At 39.2% G+C, this 17,289-nt stretch overlaps 1 protein-coding gene and 1 long non-coding RNA gene across 3 annotated transcripts in view; both read right to left on the bottom strand.

The window, feature by feature from the left end:
- The window catches only part of LOC148742395 (uncharacterized), a 280,537-nt gene that overhangs the window by 110,293 nt on the left and 152,955 nt on the right, over nt 1-17,289 (bottom strand). The gene's annotated exons all lie outside the window — the stretch shown is intronic.
- Nucleotides 1-17,289, bottom strand: part of LOC111328254 (uncharacterized) — a 156,166-nt gene that overhangs the window by 9,954 nt on the left and 128,923 nt on the right. The window contains exons 14-22 of the mRNA XM_088737377.1: nt 8,505-8,585; nt 7,824-7,892; nt 7,242-7,313; nt 5,079-5,150; nt 4,635-4,706; nt 4,063-4,134; nt 3,304-3,369; nt 2,369-2,440; nt 1,525-1,596 (exon numbers count right to left, since the gene is read on the bottom strand). Coding sequence (XP_088593503.1) covers nt 1,525-1,596; nt 2,369-2,440; nt 3,304-3,369; nt 4,063-4,134; nt 4,635-4,706; nt 5,079-5,150; nt 7,242-7,313; nt 7,824-7,892; nt 8,505-8,585 — 648 coding nt within the window. The remainder of the gene's footprint in view (nt 1-1,524; nt 1,597-2,368; nt 2,441-3,303; nt 3,370-4,062; nt 4,135-4,634; nt 4,707-5,078; nt 5,151-7,241; nt 7,314-7,823; nt 7,893-8,504; nt 8,586-17,289) is intronic.

The raw sequence follows: 17,289 nt of genomic DNA, 5'->3' as shown, positions 1-17,289 counted from the left end.
AACCGGAGCCAAGCACCGGCCTAATGGGCCACTAGGCTCGTAAACAGACTTTACCTTTTTTTTACAATGTTGCCATGGTGAGCAAGTTGCGAGCTCTGCAAAATGGCTTTCTCAACTATCTCACGCAAAGCTCAAGAACAAAACTTTAGCGCTTCAGAAATTGCCGTTTTGACGGAAAAAGTCGAAGAAAACCTTTCGCTGATACAAAGCAAGTTTACCAACAGTGTCACCAATCAGAAAAAAAATGAAATGTGGAAAAAATCGCCGATGCTGTTAACGCTGTTGATGTGGCAATGCGGACAACAGCCGAAGTTCGCGAGAAGTGGCGAAACTTGCAGTCGCAGGCAAAACCTGAGGGCAATTAAAACTTTATGGAGCGGTGGTAGGGCGTTATTCGGTCGAGTGTTGAGACTGATATCACCGGCAACTAGATTGATAATAAATAAAATAGACTCTGGTCGAAAGCGGTAACGAGCACTCAGCTCTTCGTCTGTGAAATCGTCAATTTCACGCTGAGTTCCGGCTCTAAATCTCCTTTTTCGTTGTCGCCTTCTGCGTAAATCGCAAAACAACAAGTCCGCCATCTTTATTCCTGATTTAGGAGTTTAACAATTTAACCCTGCTCTCACGGTGGGTTAAATTTAAGCCATCGTTTAACCCGAGGTTAGTGTTAACCTTCCGTTGAACAACGCAACTAACCTCCGCTTTAAATTTAACCCAAGATTAGGCAGATTTAACCCTGGGTTTAGACCTAACTCTCTTTTGAACAACTGGGCCCAGGTGGTTTAGAGTGAGCACGAGTAACCCCCAGTGAGCGACCACGAATGACCACTACTCTCCATGAGTGACTCCGCGTAATCAAGAGCAGCTAGCTAGTATGCAGCAGTCAAAGGAAGGGAGGGGTGATGTCATCTTCCTGCTTCCCGCCACATGAATCTTTTAGCTGGTTTCAATCACTCGTCACCTTTCTCTGTCAACCTTTTGTATTTGCGTTTTTCCTTTTTTGTCGTTTTGTTTTATCTTTTTTTGTCCAATATCAAGGGTTCTTTTTGCTATTTAGAGCTCGTTTTCTTTCCATTAATTTCCATAACTTTCTTTCTTCTGTCTTGGCATTTTTAGGAGGAAACGGGCTCATTACATAACATTTTTGACAGTTGAGTAGCTCTGAGACCTGCAATTTGAGTCAAGGAGGTGATACATTGTTTGCATACGGCAGTCTCCGGAAATGGTTTTTCTACGGTGAAATCATAGGTCTTTAGATAAAGTCACCTGATGACAAGGAAATTATGATGTCACTCAAATTTATGACTAATTTACTTTGATGACGCGTAGTCACTCTTGGTTGTTAGTCGTCACTCGTGTCCATTCGCTGGCGATCTTGGTCACTCGTGTATACTTTTTGACACAACCTACTGAAATGACGGAGATGAAGAACATGCCGGCTAATGCGCTCTCACTAAGACCCCAGTTTTTCAGTGCTTCACTAACGTAGATTAAAAATGATAAAGAGAAACAGAGACTTACATGGACTGCATGTTTGTCAATCCTTTAAAAACTCCAGGCGGCAGGTGCTGAATACTGTTTTCATAAACAGCCCTTGAACGACAAAGAAGACAGATCATGATCAGTTAAAGTACAGAAAAGTCTAGAAGAAAACTTCCATTGTAGAAAAAATTTTAATGGCTTCTTCGACTTTTCCATGTCTTATTACAAAATATCTTTATAAACTATGTGACACTGAAAAGTACATTGAAAATGGATAAAAACTTCACTGCTAGGGACTAGTTAAAAAATTAGTTGAGGGCAGTTAGCGGTTGCCTTGCTTAATCCGAGTATGCGTACGCGCTGCTTTATGTACGTGAAAGAATTGCTACATCCTTTTCGTAATTGCCTTCTTTTTCTGTCATGTGAAATCTTGTCAGTGAGATCCGAGTTGGCAGTTGTTATCCTGGGTGCTATAGCAACTTCAAACTCGAGCAACGTTAGACTTGACTCAGGTAACCTCCAATGTGTCTGAATCTAAGCCTGCCAAAGCACATTAGTTTGAGTAATTCAACGAAACCTTGAACAAAAGTGGGTGAGGGAATAGGTCTGTTCACCCTTTGTGTTACGCCACAGATACTCATAACTTAGAGAATTACTTATTCCTCAAGTAACAGGGTAGTTTTTTATGATTGTTTTTTTTTTCTTTCGCAGTCGCATGTCCTCTGACAGAAAATGGAAAAGAACCAAATAATAAGACAGCAGCTGATGAACTTTAATTACAGATGATAAGATATCTCCAGTAAGATTACGAATTATTACAAGTGCGGTTAGGTATAATTTCCGTCCGCCACCTCGTTCAGATAAAATTACTGGGTTTACTTACAGGTCTTTCAATTTGGACAAGCCTTGGAACTGATCCGGTGACAGGGTTACGAGGCTGTTGTTTTCCAGGTATCTACGCGATAAATTAAATGTACGACGCACTCTGTATCACTATTATATATCACCAATGAAATACCTTGTGACTCTTGTGAGCTTTCGCGCGAAAACGTGATATCTTCACAGTGTGAATAACATGTTTTATTACACGACTCGGGCAGTCAGAGGGCCAATAACTAAAATCAACCAATCAAAATGCTCTATTGCCGGTCTAATATTCTCTAAGTATTCGACCGGGCACTGTCGCGAATGGTCCCGAATGATACCACACTTGTGTCCCTTAGAACTTCAGTCGTATAATAAATCTCTTATTAACCAAGCTTGCTTGGGACCGTACTGGAAGAATATCGGCCCTCGGTCTTTTTTGTACGGACCTCGCTGCGCTCGGTGCGTACTGTCAAGACTTCGGGCCGATATTCTCCCAGTATGGCCCTCGCGCTTGGTTAATAAGATATATATCTTCACACGTGAAAATATCGTCGCCACCATGGCTACATAAATTGCACCTTCTGCTGCTAAAGCGAAATGATTTTGTTTTTATTTCTGTTTATTTAATGAATAGAATATTACATGGCCACCTGGAGATACGAAATTTATGTTCTCGTGCTGAAAAGTATTTTTCAAAACTCAACGAGAAATTTGAATGCCATGTACTATCCTCCATATGTTGCGCTACCTTAATAACATGATCCTTGATAATTTTTATTTTCTGCGTCTATTGTAAAAGTTACTGCATATTTTTTCAATTAAAATCCTTAAACAAACTTTTAGTAGGTCCCAAGAATAATCGGTAGACTATTTCAAAGCTTCCTTTTGATTAATGCTTATTGAACAAAACACGCACTAAACCAGTTTTTATCACAGACACGAATCACTTACAAAGTTTCTATCTCGGAGAGATTTTTTAACTTTGGCAAACGCTGAAGTTTGTTACTGGAGAGAAAGCTTAAAAAAGAAACAAAAATAATTGAAAAATAAGTCAACTGCATTGGTATTTGAGAATTTCGGATAGTTTCTTATTATGCCATAAAAGGGACCTCGCAAATTGACAATAAAACTTTACTGTCTATTTGCAAAGTAATACATCTTAGCTGAGTACCAAAACCTTTTCTTCCTGATCTTGAGAATGTGAAAAAAAGGTGCCATTTGTACTTCCTCTGTTTAAATGGTCGTTTGCATATAGTGATAGGAATTCGCTTCTCGGTATTGGTGCATCGAAACTATGAATTCAAAGTGTTGCTCGTATCGCAAATCAATCTTGTGGGAGTTAAACGTAACATTTTAAACCTTCCCCGATCGCTTGGCCAAAAGAAAGTTAAGTCTCCAGTAAAGTGGACAAAAGCACTGAGCGAAGCAGTCGAAATATTTTTTAATTTATATTTTATTTTAACTGCTGTTAATGACCAAATCCACTTAAGTTAGCATTATATACCAGGGTGGAGAGGTGTTCCAATCTCTCTCTACCTTGTTATATACTGAAGCTATTGAAGCGTATGGGGCAGTTTACCTTGATATGTAGATTGCAATAGTCGAACAATTTTAGCATTCTATTTGAAATGGCCACAATGCAAAGGTTTTAATGAAACCTCAACAAAAAAAAATGTACGGTCTAACTAGCTGTTACAAAATGCCACTTACAGCCTTTTCATCCGAGTAAGGTTGCCAAAAACATCTTCGGGAAGACTCTGAATTTTGTTGTTTGACAAATCCCTTAGAGTATTTATTGAGACATATAGTAAGCTGACATTAAATTTTAAGAACATAAATTCTACTTAAGAAATGGGACAGTCCCACTTCTTAACGTATTTTATGTGCTGAACAGGAGCCAAAATCGGCTAGCTGATAGTACAATACTAGTTATGTTTTTAACAAAACAGGAAATGAAAAGCTTTTTTTTGTGTCTCTGAAAATATCAAATATGACAAAGAATCTCCAATTTGCAGCAACTGGACTCAAAGGACATATTTATTCCATGTATAATGCTCAGAGACCTTCTGTTAAGACAAAAATGGCAGGGACTCGAGACCCTTCATTGTATTATGACATCTATCACTTGACCACCACTTTACTCTCAGTCGGTAATTTCGAAAAGAGGCTCAATTCGAAAAAGGTAGATATAAGCGATATTTTCAACTAATTTTGGACTACCAACTATGAATGTTAATATCTGACCGGTAAACCTTTTTCGAACAAAGAGAAGTCCTACTTACAGTACTTTTAGGTTGTTATTACTGCTTAGTATCCCTCGAGGCAAACACTGTAACTGATTGTAGGACAAGTCCCTAAAAAATGTGTTTGGAGAATGAGATGATTGCCAGTTAGGAAAAAAAAAAACAAACAAACAAAGATTCAGTTAACAAACTCAATTTTCAAGGGGGATGCCTATTATCAAGTTCTTTCCCGGCTATGTCCAACTCTGTCATTTTAATTCTTTCTTGGACGACTGTTTTTCTGCCGAAATTGTTATCTGATAGAACTTAGGTAGCTGTGGTTCATTAATCAGCTGCAGTAATCGTTATGTAAATAACAAATATTACGCTCATACTTTAGAAAGAAATACAGAGGGAGATACGTCGATTGTGCAAGCCAAAGGATCATACAAACGTTACACACATGGTAGTAATATTTCTTGAATGGAAAAAATTGTCACTTACATTTCTTCCAAGGCTGACAAATCAATAACAATGTTGCGTGGTAGCTTTTCTAGCTGATTGCCGCTCAATCGCCTACATTGGAAGAACAACAAAATTCCGTTGATTTAATAAGAAGAAATTATGTAGACAAACAAGACTCTTGTCTAATGCAATTTTTATCGTGAAAAAGTTACAAGTGATAAAAAATGTGCGAAAAAACTAAAGAAAGATGATCACAACAAATAAAATTTTGATATTGCTTGCATTTATTTTATTCGGAATGCATCCAAATGACTGGCCGAAACAGAACTCAACGCATGTCAAATTCAAACTTCAACAAGACTATCGTTCAAAGGTATTCAGCCACAAGCTTGGAGAAGTGTGTACATTGATTTTAAACCATTCAAAAACGTTAAGAAGAACATTCGTTGTACAGCAATTAGTAAAAGTAACTTGCACTTATCTATCAGATTCTTCCTCGACTATAAAAGCTAAGTGTTTGCAAGAACTCGACAGTCGCTTTCAAACCTTAGGTACGCGTTTTGAGTGGCCAACCATTAGAGAAATTTAGCAGTTTTTAAGTGTCTTCCGTCATGGTCTCTTCTACTTGATACCTCATCATAGTTGAAGTGGCTGCATTCGTGGAGAGGTTCAATGAATTTAAACCCGAATATGATAGTAAGAATTGGTGTTCCTTGGACGCTGGCAATCTGGGTCAGCACCTGCACTGAGACTCGTGACCTTTTCCTCTCTCTAATTTACGAATAATACCGTCCCGCCCTGTTTGCATCATGCTACTTATGATATTTACGCCTGTCTGTTGCTTTTTAAAGCAGATCTTGACATTCAAATTTGGGTTCAGTTTGACACTGAGACAGATAGAACCGGATCATTGCATATTTAGTGGTCTTCGCTGGACAAATCGCTTAAAGAGGGTCACCGGATACCATTTTCCATTAACTGGTGCTGTAAACAACCTTGGCTGGAAATCTATGTTCTTACTCTGCAGCCCACTCTGTCTCGTCTTTGTTGGACCTTCTAAAAACGACAGGAACCCCACACCATCGTCATTTTTGCATAATTGAAATCATCTGTTCCATTTTGTTCTTGATGGACACGAAAAACAAAGGACAACAATATAGGCTACTGCACTGAACAAATAAGAGCGTGCGGAGTTTTAGAACTAAAATTTTCTGCCTTTCATGGTACCTATTCCTCCTCTCCAGGACTTCGCATTTTAGTCAGACGTATGCCCATACAGCAATGGCGGAAGAGTACACTCTTCATATGATTGCCTTTCGAGTGCAGCCATCGTCCCTGTTAAGAGTCTCCTAAGCTATCTAGCTCATATTCTCAACCATTTTTGGGTTTAGAAACTTTCGAGTGATTTGTTAAAATTTCTCTGGCTCGTTTTCTTCAATTTCGTTGTCGATATTTTTTCTTCAAGCAACATACATTCGGCTAGGAAGAAGTACTCTTAACTGTGATCGGTTGTTTGTTAACATTTCGGCCATTTTCTTTCTCACACCTTATGTCCAATTTCTGCGAGAGGCGTCATTCGTGGTAGAGCTGATCAGAGCCGTATATAATTTCATGTGCAAAATTAATCAGTACGTTCAATAAATCAAAAAACTGGCTATGAATTGATCATATCTAAAGCCAGAAATAAAAGCATTTGTAGAGAGCGGATCCTGAAAAGAAGAATTTTGTGGTAAACAGGGCAATATTGTCTTTATTGAGGGTTATGCAAGAGGTTCCGACACCAGTTCTTCTCCGGGACTACTTCCTAGTAAGTTATGGCAGAACCCACTCTAGGGTTGATTGGAGTTTAATTTTAGCAAGGTCAAATCGAATGAAATCAGTTCTGGCATTTTATGTTGTTTTTTTCGCCTTCAACCGGTCCTGTGATTCAGGATGTCTCAAAAGAAAACAAAGGTCAACAATGACAACTGAGCGACAGATGCATTATGTCTTACACCTCTCAGTGTTAGTCCACAGATAGACTCTTGATTGGAGGTTTCATTTGACGCTGAAGCGCGCCGGGTGCAGGTGAATGTGCTAGCAGAATATTCGTGTGTTGTAACTAGACTAACTGAAACTAGGTTTCCATGTTGAAATGTTGCGGGTCATTCCTGTAGTTCAAGTTTTATTATTGTACGTATAAGTAAAAGATTTACCACTTACAGATATTTAAGCTTATCCTGCTCAGCAAACAAGTCTTCAGGTAACTTTTTGATGTTGTTGTTCCCCAGCCACCTGTAAAACACCATACACAAGTTTTTTCTTAGCTTGAGTCTGCCAAGCCACATAGTGTTCTGTCACTGAAGGAAAGCTTTAGAAATCTACCTACTGTATACCTTCAACAAAAAGAATTCTAAGATTATAATCTATTATAAACGTTGAACTTAACATTGATTTTGTAAGTCATCTATTCTGTGTTTTTAAGTTGAAATCGCGTCTGATTATGGTAAATCTTGATGAACTACGGGACATGGAGAAGAAACCTGAAGTGATTTATTGATTTCTTTTGAACAAGGCACCTTTCGAGGAGAAATAGTATTGTCGGGCGGGAGGTGTCAACCTCCTTTCTTTACCAATTTGTTCGAGATGATTTATTTTAGCACTTGTCTTTTTTACAAATTCAGGTGGTTAATTGGCATTCATTCTCATTTTTAAGTAAAAGGCTCAAAACAATTTTGGGAAAGTGGAAAATCAATCTAAGAGAACGGCAGTCAACTGTCGAGAGCGTCAGGGCCAATGACTTACAGATCGATTAACTTGAAGCGCTTGAATATATCAGAAGGCAGAGTCTCCAGTTTGTTGAAGTCCAGGGTTCTGTGTAGAAAAATAATGACAATTGGGAAGTAGCGAGCAGGTTAAAATCCTAACATGATGTTGGATTTTGAAAGACATTTCTCAACAGTTCGTCTGACATCTCAAGGCTAATTTTTTTGATATTGAACTTTATATCTTTTCCACTTTGAAACTTTGCGTTGACTGAACTAAGGCTGTCAGAAAAAACTGTTGAAGCATGTACTTCAAATTCACAGTTGTTGTGTCTGGAACATTGCTGCCCGAAGATTTAAAACAAAGCTCAAGGCGTGAATACTGAAAAAAAGTTTGAAATAATCTTACTCGATTTATCAGTGAGAGAGATGTTTGTAAAAACTTATTTCTTTTCTTACACTCAGGAAGCAATTTTTATCCTTTTTTTTTATTCTTTTTTAATTTCAATTTGCACTTGCTCGATGATGAACGTACCTTGTCAAATAAAGAATGGTTCTTACAGTACTAGTGGAAATTTCCTGTGCAGTTTGCCATTCAATGGTTTTAATTTATCAGACTCCATCCTGGAAAAGGGTGTGCTGCTAAAAGCTCTAGGGACCTTAAGTGTTAGCATTATTGCTTATCCGAAGGGTAATGAAAATGCAAAACTACTAAACTTACAAGTTTTGAAATCTGGACCAAAACGACCTCTTAGGTAGTTGTTCAGAGGAAAAATTCTTTAAGTTGTTGTTGTTCAGGAATCTGCATCGTTAAAGGAAACAATATTAGTAAAACATTAATGGCTTGATTTGATTTCCTCTGCCGGATGCTACTGATACAGACTTAAAGCACAGACTGAAAACCCCTCTTTGGCTTATTTTAATTGAGCCATTATGATGAGAGGTTTTAATTCGGTATCTACGTGCCAATGAGTAGAGCACAGACTCTTTGGCCTCTCGCATTCTCTTGTTGGATGGAGCTTATATAAATTATAAGAAAATGACGCAAGAAATTACGGAACAAACTATCTTCCAAGAAGAGAAACTACAAATCTTCTCGTACTCCTTTTTTGGTGGAGATTTTAGAATTCTACTGCAAAATATTACTACGATCACTCTCATTTCAGACTAAAAACTGCCTCTTTAGGAAGAAAGGTTGGATATTTAAAGCAATATCTGGCGCAAATAGTACCTACGGCGGGTTTAAATTAAAGTTTTCTTTATTCCTGGTATAGCCATCTTTGGTTTTGATGGCAGCGGAAGGCTGAGTAAAGAACGTAATTTGTACCTAGGGGGGTGGGCGACGGTCAAGAATAACGAGAGGTGCTGGGGTGGGGGAGTGAAAATTACTCGCCCTTCCCGCCCTTTCCCCGTCCCCCTTCCACTCTGACTCCAAATCAAACATGGAGTTCGGATAAATGATCACGAGCTTATAACCTTAACTCGGTCTTAAAAGACGCCTGCACTGAAGGCTACTCCTGGTACTTTTCATCTGACAGTATGACGTTAATGATACTATGAGGTTTTGGTATAAAAGGAAAAGTCACCCCCTCGATTTTGGTCTCTTAGACAATTAATTTATGCGTTAAAACTTAGATTAATCGCGTTATCCCGTTCTGTCCCACTAGGTTTGCTTCTGTCCCCAAAGTCGTGCTATTTTCTTCTATTGAAATATCTAGAGGGGTGGGGTGGAGGGGGTACAATGGCTGAAATTTTTGCCCGAATACATGGAGTAATCAACATAATGCAAAATGACTTCTGTCGTTGGGCCGTACAAAGATTATCTTGCTGGTTTTCTTCATTTTCGCTCCATTCGGAGAGCAAACGTACAGAAGACTATTGCAAAGGAAAGAAATTAAAGTGCTTCAAAGTCTTAAAATTGACGACGGCAACAGTCCCAACGATAGATATGATTTTAATTCTTGTATTCAAACTGTTTTTCGTGCATCTTTTTGGCTGCCATTTGGTTATGTTTTACGCATATTTGGTGGCTCATTTACCGTGGTCTATGGTGTTACAGATTTCATTGGATTTCACCTTTTTTGTTACGCAATTACCTAGTGAGCAATTTCGCTCCTGGCTTGGCCGCGCTTATCTTATCACATGTAACCCAAGCTCGCAAAATGAGTCCCCGTGAATATGCGCTGAATATATATGCTTTATTAACCAAGCGTGTGGTCAAGATGGCTGGATATCGGCCAAGTTCTTCTATCGGGTTTGGACCGAGACGAGCCCGCTCGTCTTTTCACAAAATGCAGGTTTGTGGAATATAATTTGCTTCACTTGTTTAGATCAATTGTTTATGATAACGAAGCGCGTAAGTTCTGCCTCATCTAACAGTTTTTTTACCCTGAATATTATTATTCAGTTTTACACCTTTGACACAATTTATCCGTGGAAAGCATGGCTTTGGAATAGCTGACTCGTTTGTGAAATTGTTTATTCAGTCGGTCAGGGAAGTTTCACGTTTGTCAGGGAAACGTCAGGGAGTTTCAAAAACCTTTGACTGTGGCGGCTATGGCAACGGGTGTTTTGGTATCAACCTCTCACTGTTCTGTCGTCTCTACATTTAAACAAAAACTCCGCGAAGGCTTTAATCAATGCGGAGGCAAGAGAAACCAACGTTGGCAAAGGAAAATAGTGTACTGCGAGTAAATAAAATAGCTGAACAGCGCTTGAACAAGTGCACACGGCTTAATGTGTCTCCTGATACTGCTGCTTTTGTCGTAGTGTGGTCTAATAAAGTTAATTCCTCAAAATGAAGTTAAAACTCACTGGTAAAGATTCTAAGAAAGTGGCCTTTATTTCGATAAAAAAGCTCCGGTAAATTCAAAACTGCTTCCTAGGCTTGCCAACTTTGCGAACGTTCAGTGCAGATTATTCGAGGATCGCAGTGGTAGACTAATTCTGGCCACAAAGCCAGTTCGCTTTTTTTTCTTTTATGCTGAAGTTCTTCGTGCCATTGCGTTTATTCACTAAGAAATTAATTTCGCTTTTTGCTGTTCTCGTCGGCAGTTTATTCAGTTTTTGGCGCTTTGATTGGTTTCTCGCACTTTTTGATGGTCTTCATAAGATTCAGCTACTTAGTCACAAAGTAATAATTAAGAGGCCCTGCGCCTTAGAAGCGACCGATGATTTCTGACTAAATATTAAATTCGGCCGATTTTATCTTCCAAGTAGAGGTTACCGAACACTATTTAAACCAAAAATATTGAGCCACGAACTTGTTACGTCTGATAACAGCTAGATTTATCCAAAAATGTGCCTTTTCAAAAACCGGTTCAAAAATCACTATCGCAAACTACGGCAGAATCCAAGCAATTGCGTGAAATATAAGTATAAAAAAAAAACTCTTCCGCCGCCAGAGCGGAGAAGTGAAACAAATTTATATTATTGCCATGAATGATGATGAATTCAGGTGAAAATTAGCCTGATAGTCATGGTCCATTCAGTACTTTGGTGGGCTGTATGTCTTTCGTTACATTCTTTACTGGTTGTTTCAATCAAGTTTTACGTCCGCTGACCCCTGTAAGCGCTGACCCGTAACGTCCGTTGGAATGTAACGAGATTTGCTTGGATTCCGCCGTTGTTTGGAGAAATGACATTTCCAAGATTCAACTCACCTCAGCAGATGGTAAATGTAAATTATTTTCTTTTTCTGCCTTTTTTTCATCTTCCCTTCTCTTTTAATACCATATCCTTCTATTTAGGATGGTATATGAGCACCTAGCAAGGTTTAAAGTGACATTTACCACGCTATCCATTGACGTATTGGCAACAGAGAAGTGTTTGGCCGAAAAAGCAACATAACTGTTGACACTTTAGCCGAAAAATGTTTTTCCAGAAACGCAATGTATATCCTATCGTCTGATATATCACTGTGATTGCTTTCAACAGCGTTGGATTTTGTAGAAATAATCATTTTAAAATCATCTCCAACGCTTCCATCTAATTTGATATGCAATATTGGAAAATATATTTTTCATTTGCTTCTGCAGTTTTTCAATGTTTATCGAATGAATTTGCATTAAAAGGCCTTTTTCTCCATAACTGCATAGTTTTCTCATTATTTTGTCCTGCGATAGTGATGATGATGATGATGATCGTTTAATTCCATACCCTCGCAGCTAAGGCTGAATTACAGTATGGGTCAGTATTATCCAACTACACCTAGACGAGTACAAATAACGCAATAGACGAGTACAATTATCACGCGGTATTTGTACTCGTCTATTGTAGTACCGGTTAAACAGGTTTTCTCGCATCGCGCAAGCGAAGAATTGGATTGTAGTTAGGAAAAAAAAACAAATGGCGGACAATTTGAATCATATTTCCGACGACGAAGAGTCAGAATGGCTGGCAAATATAGATCCAAGCTCATTAGATGAGTCGAACGAAGAAAACCAGCTTGACGACCAGAAAATTTCTTCACTTAATGAAGAAAATAGAAACAGCAGCACAACAACGCACCAATTCCGTTCCGCTTCGCTTACTTCTGTCACGCACTCCCCGTAAATAAACATCCGCGAAATTCGCCCGCACTGAAATAACAATTTGGCGTATTAGATAATAAATAACTTATTAAACGCTGTGTTGCGTAGTATCGCTGAGTATTTTCACTCGTTATTTGTATTTTGACGAGCCCTACGGGCTCGTCAAAATACGGCACAACTCGTAAAAATACTCAGCGATACTACACAACAAAACGTCTAATAAGATATATGTATTTCGTAGGTACTACATTAAATATACATCTTATTGACAAAGAACAGTAACAAAATTGTTAAGTCTGTCTGTGGCCTCTCTAAACCGATCTAATCGAGCATTTCCAGCTCGCAAAGAATAACCATGATGCACCTCTGTAGAGCGAGGAAGGATAAAACTTATAGGTTCAGTCCTCCTCGCCCCAGGCCATGAACCTGGAACACAGTTCAGCTCTACGAACCACAAATGGTTGTAGCCGAGCCTCACTAAGGCTAGATCCATAGTCAAGACTGGGGAAGATTATCCTAAGTGGTTTCGGTAGTTCTGACTCGACGAGTTAATTTCTGAACCGGATTTTGAAAGGGCATATTTTGGGACAGATTTTGCTGCTATCAGACGTAACAAGTTCGCGGCTCGATATTTTTGGTTTAAAGCGATACTGAAGCGAAAGAAATTCATTTTTAAATGGTGTTAGGTAACCTCTACTTGGACGATAAAAACCGGCCTATTTTAATTTTTAGCCAGAAATCATCGGTCGTTTCTTAGGCGCAGGGCCTCTTAAATTGCTTTCTTCTCTGACAAACTTTAATCCGAAAACTTAGCTTCAAAACTCGAAAAGTTTGCGAACCAATCCGCTGCAGTTAATGGTTTACAAACTTTTTTCGTGTTCTCTCAACACTCCGCGTGGTTTATCACACCGGTAAACCTACAAAAACTGTGGTTTATCCCTAAGCAGGTTGCTTAATATTGGTTAACATTCCAGCTGATTGTTTTGATAACCTGTAACTTTTCAAAATTGTCTGACATAAAACAAACGTTACCGTTATAAATCTGCAAAGAAACTTTGGTAAATCGGATTAACATCCCATTTTGTAATCATGATGTAGACCCCGGCAACTGGAGCCTGTAATTGATACACAAAGTTGAATTTGCCTCACGAGTTGCGAACTGCAAGATGGGGACTCCTATCTCTCTGTCTTGACCTTTAAAATATGGAGGAACATGTGCTAGCTCAAGATGTGTTACCTAGATGAGCCTTACAAGTTTTGATGAAACATTTGCAGTCAATCTTAGCTCTCGACATTTATTTCGCAGAATGTTACACGGGTACGAACTCATTCTTACCAGTGGAACTGGGTCTTTTATTGTGCAAGTTTTGAAGCTCAACGAAATTAGGATGTGCCCAATGCAAGCCTACGACATAAAAAGGGGAAGTACAGAACACAGCAAAGGGCATGTCAATAGTCCACCCACCGTCAACGTTGTAAAGCATCAAAGAATAGGGATGCAAAGGTGACGAATAAATCTTGAAACTTCATAAAGTGGTTTTCCCGATTAGATCAGGCGAGTTATCTATGAGGTTTTCCCTGTTATTATTCGGTTACTTCTCCAGCATTTTTCACCGTTCTCTTTGAAAAAAGTGTCACATATCTTTTTTTCTTCACTGGTATAATTTTTTAAACCACACAAAGACGTACACCTAGCAAGTGTGATGATTAGTCACCGAAAACATCACGCTTACTCGATCGTGCATGCTTAGTGTCAGCAAATCCATTTACAAACTAATAGCAATTGAATAAAGGCTGAAAAGCTACGGCCTCAGGTTCGCATCGGGACTCAGTGTGTCTAGCTCCTTCGGGACATATCGGTGCTGTTTCATAACTAGTGTTTTCATTCTTCTCGCCCTCAGTGGGAATAAGGAGGGGAAGGGGAAGGGAGGAAAAAAGGAGAAATATTGCATATTTATTGCCATGGCGGCAGTGGAGAAGTAGGTGTCAAACTAAAAACTGATTTTCAGAATGAAATATTGTTAATGAAGTTAAATATATATGCTTTGTCTTCATAAACGATTGATCTAAATATGCGAAGCAAAATAAATTCCTCAAAACAAAGTTGATAAAAATATATGAGCTTGGGAATTTGTGCCATTTTGATTATATCGGCGCTGTTAAAAATGTGCCTTAGAGCGCTGAAGCGATTGCCGCGCAGAAAAAAAAAAAGCTCTCTTGCAGTGTTTGGAAAAACCAAGGTGGTTTCGATTACTATTACTCTAAAATAGATTCATGGGAAACGTTTAAAAGAAATGGATTCTTTGAACCTACATGCACCACACCGCTGTTAGAAGGACTGTCATGTTTCAATTAATTTGAGATTGAGGTGACTACAGCAGGATCTTCCGGTTAAAAAAATGCCCACGGTCAGGAAAAATATCCATTAAAACTATAGGAACAGGACTGGTGCAAAAATGCCTTTTTAAAAAAAGGTATTTTTGTGACTAACTGTACATAATATTGAAAGCGATGTTGAAAAGTTATTTGATTCTTAAATAGATTAGTTTTTAATCCTCTTCCCTGATTTTAAAATGATTTGTCGCATTGATATGATGCATGAAAAGGGTAAATGAAAGGTTCGATTGTGGCTGGAAACCACGTTTTCGAAAGGCCGATTTTAGGTCAGCAATTCAGGTTAGTAAGAACTATAGTTTATTTGGCCTGTAACGGGCCAAGGTAACGGATCTAAAGTGCTTCACATAAAATGTCTAGCTGAATCAGAAGAAAGCTCCCCATACTACTGAGTGTTGATGATTAATTTGGAAAAGATTCCCACTGCATCAGCTTACGTCGTACAAGCATCTACCGGCTTAGACACAAGACATAATTGATAAACTGTAAAGGCTTGCGTTACTCAGGAAGGATCAGCTCTATAAAATCATCCAGTTTCTCTGCTGAGCTCTCAAAAAAGATGAAAGAGGGGACTTAAGGTTTCTTTCTAACTTATCCGTCTCATCAGTATCAGTAAACATGCATTGGTGCAGATCTTTTTACCCAGCTGGAGTCTGAAATTGTCTTTCCCTGTGCGTCGTAGCTGGGAGACGGTGTGAGGTAAAACCCGGACGAGCAAAGGAAAAATTACTAAAATCCTGAAACTATGTAGTGTTGTCAAGAGCTGGCGCCAACATTAGAGTTAACCAACTTATACGTGATTCGGATGAACCCAAGAATCTGGGACGGCAAGTCAGTTAGTATTAATTAAGTTACAATAAGCGTAGAAATTCCCACGAGCTTATTCGAGTGGAGAGCCATCGTTAATAAAGTTATAGATAATAACAATGATCAGCAGTCTGTCAGAGAAAATTTTCTTCGCGTGGAAACATTTGCAAATGTCAGAAATATTGCGAAGAGTTTCACAATATTAAGACTGATGCTAGCAGAAATTTTTGAATAATTGGTCGAAAACGGAAAAAAACGTGAAAGAAAACGAGCAAGATCAAGTCACGCGTGCGCGAGATTTTCCGAAAACTTGGCCGAATAAGAAGGCTTAATAGGATAATAGTTTTTTGGAAAAAACGAATTGACGTCAATTTTCCATCATCTGTAACCTTATTGATCACTTTGCAATGAAACCACGCGGCCGCGCCTCATGGTTTCACTTCAGTTTTGAACATTGTTGACGTCATTTCTATGATCAATAAGGTTACAGGCGACGGAAAATTGACGTCAATGTCTTAAGAAGTGATCTCTTTAAGAATCAAACAACTATCAACTTCCTTTCAATATTATGTGCAGTTAGGAAAACAAATACCCTTTTAAATGTTGCACCACTCCTGTTCTCATGGTTTCAATGGAAAATTTTCATGACCTTGGGCCTTTTTTTTTATATTGTGAAGCGGTGGGTAATCTTTGTGGAATCAAGGTCACAAACACAGACCGAACGCAGAGATGTCTGTATTAGCTCATAAGGTCAAGACAGCCCTTATTTAGAACGACCGAGCTTTGTTAACACGATCTTAATTATGTGTCGAAACAAGAACACCAAAAGGATGGAAAAGAAAATTCATGAAATCTTTTCCCAGGTGATGTCTCAAGCATTTAACCAACCGAAGTCTGTTTTAAGCCTCCAGTCCAACCGGGCCAAAAACAACTGTTCAAAATTCAGCTTTGATACAATAAACTCCTGAATGAGTGAAGATAACGAAGCAGGTTTTTTCAGCTGGCCTAATGTAACTACTGCAATCAAGCTGCGCGCGCGCACTAAACCAATACAAGGCAGTGCACGCGACTAGAACACTGTGCGTGCGTGTCGTTTGCCTTTACGTAATTGTCGCACGTATGTGTTATTCACACTTTCCGAGTTGTTTAGTACGGTGGCCCACAGGTGCCACTGCTGCACACTGTAAAACAAACACGTTTCTGATTAAAACCTCGCTTTCTCTTTGCAATTGTTCTTGTTTTCCATACAAATGTAAGCCTGTTGCTTAGAAATGAGCCTCCTCTGTAGAAATCCGCTTCCTCCGTAGAAATGAGCCTCATCCGTAGAAATGGGCCTCCTCCGTAGAAATGAGCCTCCTCCGTAGAACTGAGCCTCCTCCGTAGAAATGGGCTTCTTCCGTAGAAATGAGCCTCCTCCGTAGAACTGAGCCTCCTCCGTAGAAATGAGCCTCCTCCGTAGAAATGAGCCTCCTCCGTAGAAATGAGCCTCCTCCGTAGGAATGAGCCTCCTCCGCAGGAATGAGCCTCCTCCGCAGAAATGAGCCTCCTCCGTAGAAATGAGCCTCCTCCGTAGAAATGAGCCTCCTCCGTAGAAATGAGCCTCCTCCGAAGAAATGAGCCTCCTCCGCAGAAATGAGCCTTCTCCGTAGAAATGAGCCTCCTCCGTGGAAATCAAATCACTGGTACCTAAAGCCCAGGCTTCTCTCTAGTAGCAGTCCGCCATTTTTGATAATGGCGAATTTTTGCAGCTCATGTGGCGAAAGTCTGGGCCAG

The sequence above is a fragment of the Stylophora pistillata genome, chromosome 1, assembly GCF_964205215.1.
Source record: "Stylophora pistillata chromosome 1, jaStyPist1.2, whole genome shotgun sequence".
Taxonomy (NCBI): Eukaryota; Metazoa; Cnidaria; class Anthozoa; order Scleractinia; family Pocilloporidae; genus Stylophora; species Stylophora pistillata.
The sequence above is the reverse complement of the archived record's forward strand: the minus strand, read 5'-3'. Positions and strand labels throughout refer to the sequence as shown.